Source organism: Ceratotherium simum, chromosome 32, assembly GCF_057802395.1.
Source record: "Ceratotherium simum simum isolate JZ-2026a chromosome 32, ASM5780239v1, whole genome shotgun sequence".
NCBI classification, from domain to species: Eukaryota; Metazoa; Chordata; class Mammalia; order Perissodactyla; family Rhinocerotidae; genus Ceratotherium; species Ceratotherium simum.
The window spans coordinates 25,609,794-25,624,482 of record NC_141931.1 but is presented as its reverse complement, the minus strand read 5'-3'; the positions used below and the strand labels follow the sequence as shown (position 1 = coordinate 25,624,482).

Sequence of the window (14,689 nt, the reverse complement as noted above, 5' to 3'; positions counted from 1 at the left end):
GAGAAAATAGGAGATGTTGTCGTTATCATAAATCATATCATAAATAACCAAAAAGGAGCACTCAGAATGCTCGTGTGGTGTCAGCAGCCAGCCCTTTCAGGCACGTTAGCCCAGGATGTAGCCATAGAAACCCGAAAGTCATATTGTTATCTTTGTCTTGCTGCAGTTATGTGATACAACAGTATTAACATATAGATTAGGCCATTTATAATACTAGGTGTCATTTCAGGTTGGCTTGCTTATATAGCATTTTAGGTTTTTATTGTGCAGAATGTTAGTGAAATAGTGCTTTTTTACAGGTCAGTGTGTATATAGGTATTTATAACACATCATCTTCACTCTGCTATTAATTTATTGTGTTATTGATTGGTTGTACTGTATGCATTGTCAGTGCCTAATTCTCTTGTCTTTGCTAGTAATTTCATTTTTTTAAGTGAATAGGTTTATTTAAAAAATACCTACCCACTTATGTACGTTGAGTTGTATTTTAAGGGTCTAATTCCTGTTTCATTACAGATAGGAAAATTTTAAAAATATTTTATGAGGGGACATAGATGGGATTAAAAAATTTTTTTAGCCTCATCAGAACTAAAAGATAAAATGTCGAAATGGGTTGTTTCTATATTGCTACTCTTCCTGTCTTTCCCAGGCATCCAGTGTCTGCCTGTCATTTTCCAACTGCCCCAGACCCCTGCCCCAGCAGCATCCCAGCTGAGCCCCACCCTCTTGCCAGTATTCTGTGTTCCAAACCCTTTTAATCCTCAGCATTCCATCAAATTACTTCACTTATGTTCCATTTCCTCAGAGTCTCCTTACCTCAAGAAGTAGGGTAGAATTGTTCGTTTGTTAGCTTTACAGTCTTAAAAGTATTTTGGCGGCAGCATTTTAAAGACACTGCCTTTATCCAAGCTGTAAATCAAGTGGTCAGAATGCCAACCGCTGTTGCATGTGGCCAGTGAGATATTTAGCGACAGAAATAGCTCTGTCCTGCCCTTTAGATCATCCCACATGCGTGGTCAACTACGTGTAGTGGTGGCCCTAGTAATAAAGATCTTCATTTCTTAGAAGTGGGAGGTCAGATGTCAGTACTTACATTTTGCAGATGAGAAAACTTAGCTGTGGGAGAGTAAATGGGCTGTGTGAGGTTGAATCGTGTCACTGGTAACAGATCCCAGATGTAGCTTCAGTCCAGCTCCCTTTCTAGTCAGCATTGGGATTTCTGTCCTCATATCCCCGGATGTGGCTACTTATGTACCCTGCCACAGCACTTGAAATGATGGCCACAAAATGTGGTTGATTCCTAAGGATAGGAAATCATGGCTTATTTGACTTTATATTCTAACATAGTGCTTGCCGCAGTGGTATTCAGAAGGCACTCAATAGATGAACAAGTGAATGAATGAATGAATGAATGAATAAGGAGTGAATGAATATTAGTAGTATTGCATTACTTCAAAGAACTGGTTACAATGAATATACCTAATATCCAGACAAAGAGAAAGGTGTTTTTTAGAAAAAATATGTATTTTAAATGAATTCTTTCATACTGGTTAATAAAAGAGCACTTTATTATAAAAACAGTGGGATACATAAATTAATAGGAAAATTTGTGTCTTCATTGCTAGAAATTAATTTCTGCTTCTATCTTTCAAAGAAAATCAGAAATCTGCTTTTAAATACATTTACTTTTTGGTGAAATACATGCAGATAGCATCTTATTGTCCCTATATTTAAAATTTAGAAACACAAGTATATTTTCTGCTTAGTTTGAGATCATGCCACTGAATTGTAAAGTTGCATGCATCTGTGTACTTAATGAGATAGAAAGCTTTCATGCCATATGCAAACAATTTCCTTTTTTTTTCCCTAATGTCCATGAGCTTTTTAGATTATAGTGTTTCTTTAAAGGTATTTACTATTCTAGTTAAAAAGATATTTTGTACTAAGTCAATATTTATAGTAGCTTAGAATTAACTCCTAAAAAATCCTTTTGGTGTGTTCAGAACTTATTGCCTTGTTTTGTTTTTGTTGGAGGAGTTTGGTAGAGAAGCATGTTTTTCTCATTACTCCTCCGGGGAATGTAGCGAGTATGGAGTATTTATTAGTGTCATTAATGAAGGAACATTGGAATTGAGTTGGTAGTGTCCCGCCACCTCCATCCCATCCTGTCAACATTTGTGAAGTTTTTAAAAGATGGATATTGACATGGATCCACTTTATTTATTATATGTAACTAAAAGAAAATTTGACAATTGTTCTGCAGTCACACACTGAAGGAAAATGTTATTTTGGTGAATCGGGGTGAAGGGTATTCATGAGTTCTTTGTAGGATTCTTACAACTTTTATATAAGTTTGAAATTGTCTCAAATTAAAAAGTTAAAGAATAACTTTACAGCCAAATGCTGACTTGGAATCATTGATTGTTTAAATGAGAAGATGCCTTAGAGATCACCTCTATCTCCCTCTTTTTCCGTATGTTATAAGATATTCTGCTACCAATGAAGTATCTGTTTTACATTGTATTTCTAACTATGGTGATACATTTGTACTGAGTCGTTCATATTATTTCCCATCATTTCCATTTTTTGACAAATGAGAAAGCATACCATATATGCAAAACATTTGGCAGAATGAAAAGTTGTCTCTTAATGTGGCAGGTTTTTCCTTAGATTGAATTATAGCATTCACATTTTAGTGAATTTATGGGAAGAATAAGGTTGTTGATAGTGGACATGAATCTTTTTACCAGTAAGTTAACATTTTTTTTGAAAATAGGGGTTCCTACACTGGTTTAAGTGTGGTTCTTCATGTCTTTTTTCTTAGTGTTAGTGTCTTCTTTTTTCTCCTAGAAGCATAGGAGTTATATGATAATTTATGGTACTCCTTGATGAATGACAGTGCTGATGATCAGTTATAACAAATATAATTTTGAATAAATTCTCACACTAAGGATAATCAAATCAAAACTCTTATCACTGTTAACTTTAGCCAGATTTTGACACAAGCAGAAAAGCAAACATCGCGCGGCCCAGTGGCACAAGTGGTTAAGTGTGCGCGCTCCGCTGCGGCGGCCCGGGGTTCGCCGGTTCGGATCCCGGGCGCGCACCAACGTGCACTGCTTGGCAAGCCATGCTTGCCGTATAAAGTGGAGGAAGTCCCGTATAAAGTGGAGGAAGATGGCGGCGTCCCGTATAAAGTGGAGGAAGATGGGCATGGATGTTAGCCCAGGGCCAGTCTTCCTCAGCAAAAAGAGGAGGATTGGCAGATGTTAGCTCAGGGCCGATCCTCCTCACAAAAAAAAAAAGCAAACATCGGTTTTGTAAATAATTCTTTACTCTACCTTTAGCAGCATAAGCATTAACACTTATCCAGAACCAGCTTCCCTTACTAAAATGTCTGTTATCCTTAACAAGTCTCCCCACAGCTCTAGGCGGCTTTCATTGCAGGATGGAGCTGTGAGGGCAGGTGCTACAGTGATGAGGTGACACCCACTTGACCTGGAGATGCTAACTCTGGACAGGCGCTGTTGTTTATGGTGTTAGAGAGATTATAGTGAGGAGAGTTGTTTTCTTAATCTTCTCAAAAAGGGTTGCAGGGTTGACTTTACAATGTATATCTCTATTATTGGCCATTATTATTATTTAGTAGTTTGCATACTTATTGAACTCTAATTAGCAATTAATTTTCACTGTACTCACAAGGTCAATGATGCTAATGTCCACATCTTCTGGATCAAGGAACTAAAGCACTAAGAACTCAAGAAACTTGTTTAAGATCTCACAACTAATAGTTTTCCTTGAACTAGTTTTTTCCCACTATTTGTTTGTCACATAGATACAGGAGAGTCCTTTCCTCCACAGAAAATGAGCTTTTAGTTCTCTGGAAGTCTTTAAAATCTTTAGAATACTTGTCATATCATAGCATTACCCTTTTGACTTTGGAACACAGCTTTGTTCTATAGTTGTGTTAAATTAGAGCTTGTGACTCAAAATTTTTTTATACCTTTATGTAATAATATATCAAAAGATATAAAGTATCTTGTAATATTAAACTTCTGTTAACCAAATTATATGCCATTTTATAGTAAAACTGTTTCCATGGATGAGTATAGGAAAATGCTAAAACACTTTTAGGATATTTTACAGGTTATTGGTAAATGATGCTTGTTATACACATAGACACAAAGACTACCTTATTGCCATTCATGTGTTATCAAACTGAAATTAACCTTCAGCTGGGGGTTTGGATGGCAGTGAAGAATAAACCATTCAATAGCCATCACTTATTTATCTTATTCCAAACTCTTAGAACATAGAATTAAAATTATTCTTGTAATAAAAAAACGGAAACTTATTATGCATAATCATCTTTTAAGTCTGTGTTTGAGCAAGCATAAGCTAGATCAATTGTATTCATTTGTTTGAATTTTGTAATATTTTAAAAACAAAATATATTCACTCAAGTGGAAACTTTTCATACTGGGAGGATGGATTAATAAGTGTGGTGCATTTTTTTTTTTAAAGATTTTATTTATTTTATTTTTCCCCCCAAAGCCCCAGTGGATAGCTGTATGTCGTAGCTGCACATCCTTCTAGTTGCTGTATGTGGGACTCGGCCTCAGGATGAACGGAGAAGTGGTGCCTCGATGCGCACCCGGGATCCGAACTCGGGCCACCAGCATCGCAGCGCGCGCACTTAACCACCAAGCCACAGGGCCGGCCCTGGTGCATTTTTAAAAACAGTGAAAATGAAGGAACTCCAGCTACCTGCACCAACATAGGTGAATCTCCGAACCCTATGTTGGGTGAAAAAAGCTGAAGAACATCATAGTATGATACCACTTATATAAAGTTCACAAACAAGCCAACTACATACACATGGGGTAAATCATTAAAAGAAACCAGGGAGTCTATCACTCCCTGAAATCAAGATGGTCGTTACCGGGGGTTGGAGATGGGAGTGGAGAGAGCAGAGGCTGAATCAGAAGGGAACCAAGGGGGCATTCAGTGATATTGCTGATGTTCTGCTTCTGCAGTTAGGTGGTGGTTTCACAGGTATTCATTCATTATTATGCTTTATGTCTTACATGTACATTGCTTGTACTCTCTGGCGTGTATTAGATAATTTCTAATTCAGACAATTGTTTTAAATATCTTCACACTTTTCCTATTCGTATTAAAGTTAAAGGCTTTTTCTTCCAGAAAAATTGTCCTTTCATTTTGATTAATTTTGATGCTGCAATTGAAGCTTTCTTATAAAATCTTTAAACGTAAAAAATATTGTAAATTAAACTAATATAAATAAGAAGCATTTGCATTTTAAGTATTCTTAAAATCAGCACTTTTAGTAGTTTAGTTTTATAATTCATTTATACTCCTCTAAAGCACATTAAGCTTCTAGATGCATACAAGTCAGCAGCCAGGACTTGAAAAAAAAAAAATGAAAATAAACAATAAAAATAAAATAACAAAAACAGAATAACCCCTCCTAGCTTGTGGAGGCCCGCTTTGAATCAAGCTTTGTGTTTAATTGTTTTTTCCTTAAACGTAAACAACCGTCATTAATTTTTTTGATATTTTTCTGAGGTACTTGAGCTCGAAATTCCAAATGAACCAATCTGTTTTCTAAAGTATTTGCAGGAAAGCAGTACAGTTTTTCATAGCCCAGCCTCACATATTTCCTTTAGTTTAGATGCCTATCTGGTAGTCATCTTGTCAGTTCCAATTTGGTAGAATTGCACACTAGTAAAATAATACACACTGTATAGAAAACCCACATTTTCGAGTTGTTCTAGCTATAAAAGAGGCCTTACATCTGGAAGACCTGTAACTGTCTTACTAGTGGTCCTGAGAGTCCCCTTTCTAGGACCTGCTTATATTAGAGCAATCCCTCTGCCCTCCCAGTACATCCACCTAAGGCCGTTCCTGGGGGACTCCCTCTCTCAGGGCTGATCTAGGTCCAGATTAGCCTCCAGAGTTAGAAGAACAAGGCACACTTAAACATATTCTAGAGGCTTGTTATGCTGCCTAAGCTAAACCTTTCTCTTTCTGCTTTGGCATCATTGGGATTTATGAACTTCTGTGGGGTAGGAGGAGGTTCTTTGGAATTTAGAAATATAACACTAATAAGTATTCTAAACTTTTTCATTCGTTCACCTGGAGAATATCCTAAAGCTGTCTTCTTTCTAATTTTTTCATATGTTTACCTGTTAGCAATTGAGCATTTGAATTCTATCTTGTCATTCTGATAAAGGTAAGGATAGAAGGAATTGTTCAAATTATCTGAATAGGGTAGGTCTAGGACAGGAGTCAGAAAACTTTCTCTGTAAAGGGACAGATGGTAAATATTCTAGACTTTCTTTGTTGCTTATACAATCAGGATACAGTAGAGCCCAAGTGAGGATGGCCATTTCTAGTTGCTAAGAAAAAGTGTCACAGAAGAGAGAACGCTTGATTGGAGTCTAAGAAGAGATGGTCACCAAAGCGTCAGGAAAGCAGAGGATTCCAAGCAAAGGGAGTTACTTGCGCGTGCAGAGGCGCAGAACTGAGACACAGCACTGTGTCCTTGAGGAACTGCAGATAAGTTTGCCTGGCTGGAACTGGGAGAGCGCTCAGGGCCTCATGTGAAGGCGAGGTTAATTACTGAGCTGGATGATGGAGCGCCTTACAGGTCATGCTGGGGAAATTGGATTGTTATATTTTAGAATAGTGATTTTTGACAGGTTTTAGCCCCACAACAAAACCTTTTGTGGAAGCTCAGCGTGTAAAATAGATAAACTTAGAGGTAACTTGTCCATTTAATAGAGAATAGGGGACCCAGTCTCTACTGTGGAGCACCTCAAAAGGGGTTCCACAAAATCCTCAGGCTCCAGGGAACACCTTTTGGAAATTAGTGCTGTAGGGACCAGCAAAAGGTTTTTAAGATGGGGAGTCACACACTCAGATTTGTGTTTTCAGAAGATCACTGTAGGCAGTGTTAAAAATTGTTCTGAAGCAGAGGGACTGGAGGCAGAGAGACTGATTAGAAGGCTGTTTCAGTGGTACAGAGAAGGGGCGCCGAGGATTTGAACAGTAGCAATGGGGAAGGCACATTAAAAGAGATACAGAAGAAAACTGTTGATAATTCAGATATGGAGGAAGAGGGGAGAGAATTAGTCTGGAATGATGTTTCTGACTTGGGTAACTAGACGGATGATAGTGTCATTCTCAAGTAATGGTAACAATAAGTATGTCTCGAATTTGTCTTGTTCTTTATAGTTTTCAAAGTGCTTTCATGTACATTCCATCATTCATTCCCTATTCACCCCTTAAAGCTCTTATGGAGTGACTTCTGCCGGGAGCCTTCGTTCTCGTTGACTTCTTAAGCATTTGACTTTGTTCACTAGTCCTCCTCTTGAAAACTCTTACTCCCTTGATCTGTTGACATCTGATTCCCCGTGTGTTTCTTTAGATCTTCTTCCTCTTGTCCTTACATGTAGGTCTCCTCAGAGTATCTGAGCCTGACTACCCACTATTTCTCCCTTGCTAATATTACCTATTGTGATTTCTTTTATCTCAACAAGGATCTCTTTCTCACAGACCCTGTCCTGGTTTCTGAATTTTAGTATATTTTCAGCTTCCTGCTAGACATCACTAACTATTCATGAAACTCTGTGTCTAGGGATTGAGCTAATTAATAATCATCTTCCTTCTCTGTTTCTCTATTTCCTATTTCTGTTAATGACTGCATTTCTCACTCACCAGGGCTCCAAGCCTTGAAAATGTGTTTGAATCCTTCCTCCACTCTTATACCTAATCATTTATCAAATTCTATTCATTCTGTCTTCAAAATATCATCTACCTCTACTGCTTCCTATTCATTACCACTGTTCTAGTTTAGACCCTTATTGTCACTTACCTATGTCATTTCCGTAACCCCTACCTTGTCGCCTCTCTATTAGTATTATTACCTCCTGTCCATCATATGTGTTCCTGCCAGAATAATTTTGCTAACATATACGCCGGTCATTTTTCTCCTTCGGCTGAAAGTCTTCAATAAGTCCAAACTGTCAATAGAATAAAGATCGTGTTTGTTTTTCTGGAATTCAAAACTTCTAGGACCTGACTATTGGTGGTGAACACAATGCAATCTCTACAGAAACTGAAATATAATAATGTACACCTGAAATGTACACAATGTTAAAAGCCAGTATGACCTCAATAAAATTAAAAAAAAAAACTTCTAGGATCTGGATGCACCCTTACTAATCTTACTTTCTACTCTTCCCCATCTTGTACCCTACTTTCCAGGCAGATTATTCCCTGGTTCTTACACACTTCCCATGTTCCGTCTCCCATCTCTTTATCATCTGTTCCTTCATTCTATACTTCACCATTCCCAATCTCTGAATATCCAAAATGCTGCATAATTAGTGAAGTCTTCTCCAGATCTTTGACATTGCAGTAACCTGTTTATCCTTTGAACTGCTGTAGCACTTTGTCTTTATTAAGATACTACTCACTTTCTACGTGCTATACACGTACACTGTGTCCCCTGCTGAGCTGTAAGCTTAGGTCATGATTTATTTCTGACTTATTCCAGGAGCTCTTTCAGCCTTTATCATTGTGCATTATGCATGGTATATGCTTAGTTAATATGTGTAGAAAGAAATAATCTGATCTTACAGCAACTCAGTCAAGTCGACAGGGCAAGTAACATTAGCCCCTTTTGAAAGGTCACATAACAGGCTCAAAGAGATTAAGAGATTGCCTAAGGCCCTTTGCTCTGTAGTGCCAGAACACTAACTGAAACGGCATCTTCCTAATGCCACAGCCAATATGTGTTCCATTGTACCATATCACCTCTCAAAGTGGCCGACATCAAGCAAGCAAAATAGAAGACATAAGTATGGGGCCGGCCCAGTGGCATAGCAAAGTTCATGCGTTCCACTTCGGCGGCCCGCGGTCCGCTGGTTCCGATCCTGGATGTGGACCTACTCACCACTCATCAAGCCGTGCTGTGGCGGCGTCCCACATAGAAGAGCTACAGCTCTACAACTATGAGACACAACTATGTACTGGGGCTTTGGGGAGAAAAAAAGAGAAAGAGGAAGATTGGCAACAGGTGTTAGCACAGGGCGAATCTTCCTCAAAAAAAAAGAAGAGAAAAAAGAAGACGTAAGTAGTATGTGAATTAGTTCTAGGTTGGAGGCTTGCATTTTCCAAACTCCAAGAATTAGAATTTATTATAAAAGTCCTAAAAAATGTATGCCTTCCTGTCATTTCTGAAGATAGTAGTCACATAATAACCCATCTCTTGATTTTCAGGTGTGTGTGTGTGTGTGTGTGTGTGTGTGTGTGTGTGTACAGAAGAGGAAGAGGGAAAGAGAAAGTATTTAGTCAGGTTAGGAAAAGAATTAATTCAGGAAGCAGAAGACAAACAGGAAATACTTAGCTAACTCCAGATCCTAAAGGTAGGGTGAAACCGCTTGGAAGGAGAACAGTCAGTTTGTATATGTGCTGTCACTGATTGCCACTCTCCAAAGAATGAGGGCATGCACCTTTAGAATATCCTTGAAAACCTACCGCTCTACTTGCTAAACACTGTCAAGAATTTCCTTTCTTTCCTAGAAATCATGTTTGAGGCATTGGTTTTATTTCTTAGATTTTTTGTAATATTCCAATAACACTTCTTTTTTCTTCTTTTACCAGAAGAAGAAGAAGAGCAGGTGCCCACTGATGGGGGTACATCAGCAGAAGCCATGCAGGTTCCCTTGGAAGAAGATGATGAACTGGAAGAGGAGGAAATTATTAATGATGAGAATTTCTTGGGTAAGAGACCATTGGATAGTCCGGAAGCTGAAGAAATGCCTGCCATGAAGCGACCACGACTGTTAAGCACTAAAGGGGACACCCTGGACATAGTATTATTGGAAGCTCGAGAACCACTCAGCTCAATCAATACCCAAAAGATTCCACCAATGCTTTCTCCAGTGCACGTACAAGACAATACAGACCTAGCACCTCCATCGCCAGAGCCACCAATGTTAGCTCCGGTTGCAAAATCACAAATGCCAACTGCAAAACCATTAGAAACAAAGTCATTTACACCCAAAACAAAGACTAAAACTAGTTCTCCAGGACAGAAGACTAAATCACCTAAAACTACTCAGTCACCAGCAATGGTCGGAAGTCCTATTCGGTCACCAAAAACTATATCCAAAGAAAAGAAATCTCCTGGACGTTCTAAGAGCCCCAAAAGCCCCAAGAGTCCCAAGGTTATAACTCATGTTTCCCAAGCACCTGTCAGACCTGAAACACCAAATAGGACTCCTTCAGCTACAATAAGTGAAAAAGTTAGTAAAGAGACCATTCAGGTAAAACAAATACAAACACCCCCTGATGCTGGGAAACTGAACAATGAGAATCAGCTGAAAAAGGCTGTCGTGACCGATAAAACAATTGACGACTCTATTGATGCTGTGATTGCACGAGCTTGTGCCGAACGAGAGCCAGATCCTTTCGAGTTTTCTTCTGGATCAGAATCCGAAGGTGACATTTTTACCAGCCCTAAGAGAATTTCAGGTTCAGAATGTACTACTCCAAAAGCTTCCACTTCCTCAAACAATTTCACCAAGTCGGGATCGACTCCTCTGCCTCTCTCAGCTGGAACTTCAAGTTCAGATAATTCATGGACAATGGATGCCTCCATCGATGAGGTTGTACGTAAAGCAAAAATGGGAACACCTTCAAATATGCCTCCCACCTTTCCTTATATGTCTTCTCCTTCAGTTTCTCCTCCCACTCCTGAGCCTCTGCACAAAGTGTATGAGGAGAAAACCAAACTGCCTTCATCAGGGGAAGTTAAAAAGAAGTTGAAAAAGGAGCTGAAGACTAAAATGAAGAAGAAGGAGAAGCAACGAGACAAGGAGAGGGAAAGAGACAAAAGCAAAGACAGAAGTAAAGAGAAGGATAAAGCGAAAGAGAAAGAGAAAGAAAAGGAAACCAAGCATCCCTGGAAGGAATTTCTCAAAGAGGAGGAGTCGGATCCCTATGCATTTAAAATAAAAGAATTTGAAGATGTTGATCCAAAGGTGAGATTGAAAGATGGAATGGTGCGAAAGGAGAAAGAGAAGCATAAAGACAAGAAGAAAGACAGAGAAAAAGGCAAAAGAGATAAAGACAAGAGAGACAAAGACAAAGTTAAAGATAAAGGTCGAGAAGAGAAGATGAAGGTGGCCCCAGCCCCGCTGGTGTTGCCGCCAAAGGACATGGCGCTGCCCTTGTTCAGCCCCGCCGCGGCCGCGAGGATCCCGGCCATGCTGCCCTCTCTGTCGCCCATGCTCCCTGAAAAACTGTTCGAAGAGAAAGAGAAACCTAAGGAGAAAGAAAGGAAAAAGGACAAAAAAGAGAAGAAGAAAAAGAAAGAGAAAGAGAAGGAAAAGGAGAAGAAAGAGAAGGAAAGGGAGAAGGAGAAAAGAGAGCGAGAGAAGCGAGAGAAGGAAAAGGAGAAACACAAGCATGAAAAAGTAAGCAGTTTATCATTTTCGGCACTGTCTGAACAAAGTCCTATTGAAAAATACAGGTAAACAAAGCCAGCAATTGTATCTGTATTGTGGATGTAAATCACCCATAACTGAACTGGAAATATGTTTGTAATGTGGTTACAAAATTTAGTTTTAATTCTAAAACTCGTAAACTTGTCATCAAGTCCCCTATACACTGGAAAATGTTAAAAGTTCATAGCCTAAGAGGAGTCTAATCACAGACTATAAACTGTCTATTAACCATACTAATCTCCGCCAATTTTAAAAAATCTGTAATCTTAACCTGCAAATAATATTTTTATAATTATCAAGTCTACTACACCCTATTTTGTACCCAATATTAGATACCCAGAAAAGGCAGCAGCATCCATTTTTCTAAGAGCATGCAAGAGCATGGCACTACTTGAAGAAGATAGCAAGGCCCATGGAGTCCTTCTGCACTGGCTCGTTTTTCTTTTTGGTGAACCATTTTGCAACTATTTAGGGTTATGGCTGTCTACAACTTTCTGTAGCATCTCTTACCCTTCTGTTTTCTGCTTTAATAAGATTAGGACATGTTTCTGAGTATCTAGGCAGATCTGGCAGCCCGGTTATTCGGCAGAAAATAATTCCAGGTATTTTATGATATGAGTAAATCAGGCTATCGTGCAGTATGGCCAGAGAAACTGATATAAACCCCGTAGTTTTGTAGAAACAAGGACCTCAATCCTTTGGGCACAGGGTGTGGGCTCTGCTTGAATGGCTTTGCTCTTCAGTCCGTGGTTCTTTGGATTATAGTGGTTGACTGGTTGATTTAAAAATTTCTTTTAAACTTCCTTAAAAAACATCTAAGTATTCACGATGCCATGCATACAGATGCTCAGCGATCCTTTCCCTGCCCTCTAGAAGCGGTCCTCTCTGAGGCTGGCTACAAAATAATGCCCAATAATTTTTTCCACATAAAATTTGATGCATTTGACCTACAGCAGATCTATTACCAGTACTTTTGCAGTAGTTTTATTTTCCAACTCTCCTGGAAAAGTTAGTTCACCTGACAAGCAGTGTTGACAACGCTCACATTTTTCTGCTTAACTTTATTCTCTCCCTGTCCTCCTCGGCTGTTCTAAAATATAAAGAAGTAGAATCGAAATTCAGATATTAATAACTGAACATCAGCAAGTTAACAAAACACAGAAATCCAACTCTTATTTCCATTTAAAAAATCATTTTGTCATTATGTTATTTTTATGTGGTACCTGGTGCTTCCACATTCCTTATTTTCTCCTCCTAACACACCTGTGACATAGAGCCAGCAGGTATTGTCATCACCATATACGGATAAGAAACTGAGCCCGAGAGAGTGACCTGTCCAAGATCAAGGTCACACAACCAGCAAGAGCAAGTCATGTACACGCAGATACACCTCACGTTTTGAAATGTTTACTGCTGGAGATCTACCTGGCAGCAATTAGTCACTTATCCATCATGTACCTAGTCACTTGGCAGCAGAACCCACAGCAAATCAAACAGGGTACTGTTGCTTTCATCACCATCCTAACTGTGGAAAGTCAATGGAGTTGTTTCAACGGCTGTTATGAATTTGAGTAAAGCCCATCAGATTAGATTGCCATGCCTTTCCTCAGCATCTACCTGACTTTGGGAAAGAAAAGTCCCTCAGACTACCTTGGTTGGAGGCAAAGGCTCAGTTATGAGTTGCACAGATTTGATCTAACAGAATATAAGTTTTTGTGTCCGTTTTGATGGGTTATGAATCAGATAAATGACAAAAGATAACAATTTATAAAAGTCAGCTATCTTATAAAGTCTTTAAAAATAATAAACAATATTATCTCTAAAGTTAAACCTGAGTTCAAATCCTGGCTTGTTTAGGTATGTGTAAGTGGGCAAGTCACTTTTGTGAGGATTAAATGAGATAGCATCTGAGACATTTAGTACTGTATCTGACACATAAGTAAATGTTCGGTAAACGGAGATGATGCTGATGGTGGTGGCAAGCATTATTATTCCGTTTTGAATCAACCCATAAAATATAAAAACCTTGATACTTCGTTGGACCATACTAGCTAACTTATGTATGACAGGATGAGTCAGCTGTGGTTACAGTGTTTAAACGTTATTTCTGCTTCCTTGGCATTCTTTTAAATTTTAGCCCTTTATGCAACTAAGAAAGGATAAAAGCTAGTGCAACCCATGGAAATGCCATTGACAAAGAGTAGAAATTGAGATATTAACTTAAACATTGACTTCTCCTTTCTCAACCCCACTTAATCACCACCAAGTATCAAGCCATGTGAGTAAATGAAAGTATACCTGAAATTGGGTTACATATGGTCTAAGAATTCTCTTACATATCCACAGAAGAAAGACAGTAAGGGGAAATCAAAATCAGGCGTATCTAAGCTGCCCAAGAAAATGTCTTTTGTCCAAAGAATGAGCGCCACAGTCTCATTATTCCTCATTCTCATCCTGACCAACTCATAGGAGCAACTCGCCTGGACGTTGACCCAGATCAGCAAGCAAGGGCATTGTTTTAATAAAAGAAAAAAATCTCCCCATTTTATTTTACCTACCTATAAAGTTTTCACCAGCCATACCCACGTTTATCAATACAAGAACCAGTAAAGATACCGTTAGTTAAATTGGGATCTGCATGGTAGGTGGAAGGAGCCTTGGGCTTTGGAATCCGGTAGATCTGAGGTAAGGTCCAGGACAAGTTTTCTAGTTTCTTTAATCCTTCAGTGCTTGATCTTTCAAGTAGGGATATGATAATAACACTTTTAAAAACAGCAAAACAGTAATAGTTAACATTTATTGAGTAATTACTATATGCTAAACATACGTTATCAGTTTAATTCCTTACCGCAGCTCTATAAGGTAGATATTGTAATTATCACTTTAAGATGAGAAACTGAAGTTTAGAGAAATTAATAAACTTGCCCAAGATCACACACCTAGTAAGTGATTGAACAGGAGCCACAGTTTCAACCAGGCTGTCAGATGCTACAATTGATGTTCTTAACCGCTATATTTTCCTACATTAAATTAAAATTGGATTAAGTGAAGTAATATATGCAAGGTACCCGCTCAGTGATGCACCATCAGAAGGAAAAATTGTTTTTCTAGTAGTGATAATAATCCAAAGCGTGGTGATTTATGCACAATCT

At 38.6% G+C, this 14,689-nt stretch overlaps 1 protein-coding gene across 2 annotated transcripts in view; it reads left to right on the top strand.

Annotated features, from left to right (window-relative positions):
- Positions 1–14,689, top strand: part of TAF3 (TATA-box binding protein associated factor 3) — a 182,995-nt gene that overhangs the window by 125,816 nt on the left and 42,490 nt on the right. The window contains exon 3 of one of the 2 annotated variants that reach the window (XM_087420842.1): positions 9,694–11,507. In XM_087420842.1, the coding sequence (XP_087276968.1) occupies positions 9,694–11,507 (1,814 nt within the window). Of the gene's footprint in view, positions 1–9,690; positions 11,508–14,689 lie in introns of both variants that reach the window. The other variant, XM_004425376.3, reaches the window with a different exon arrangement.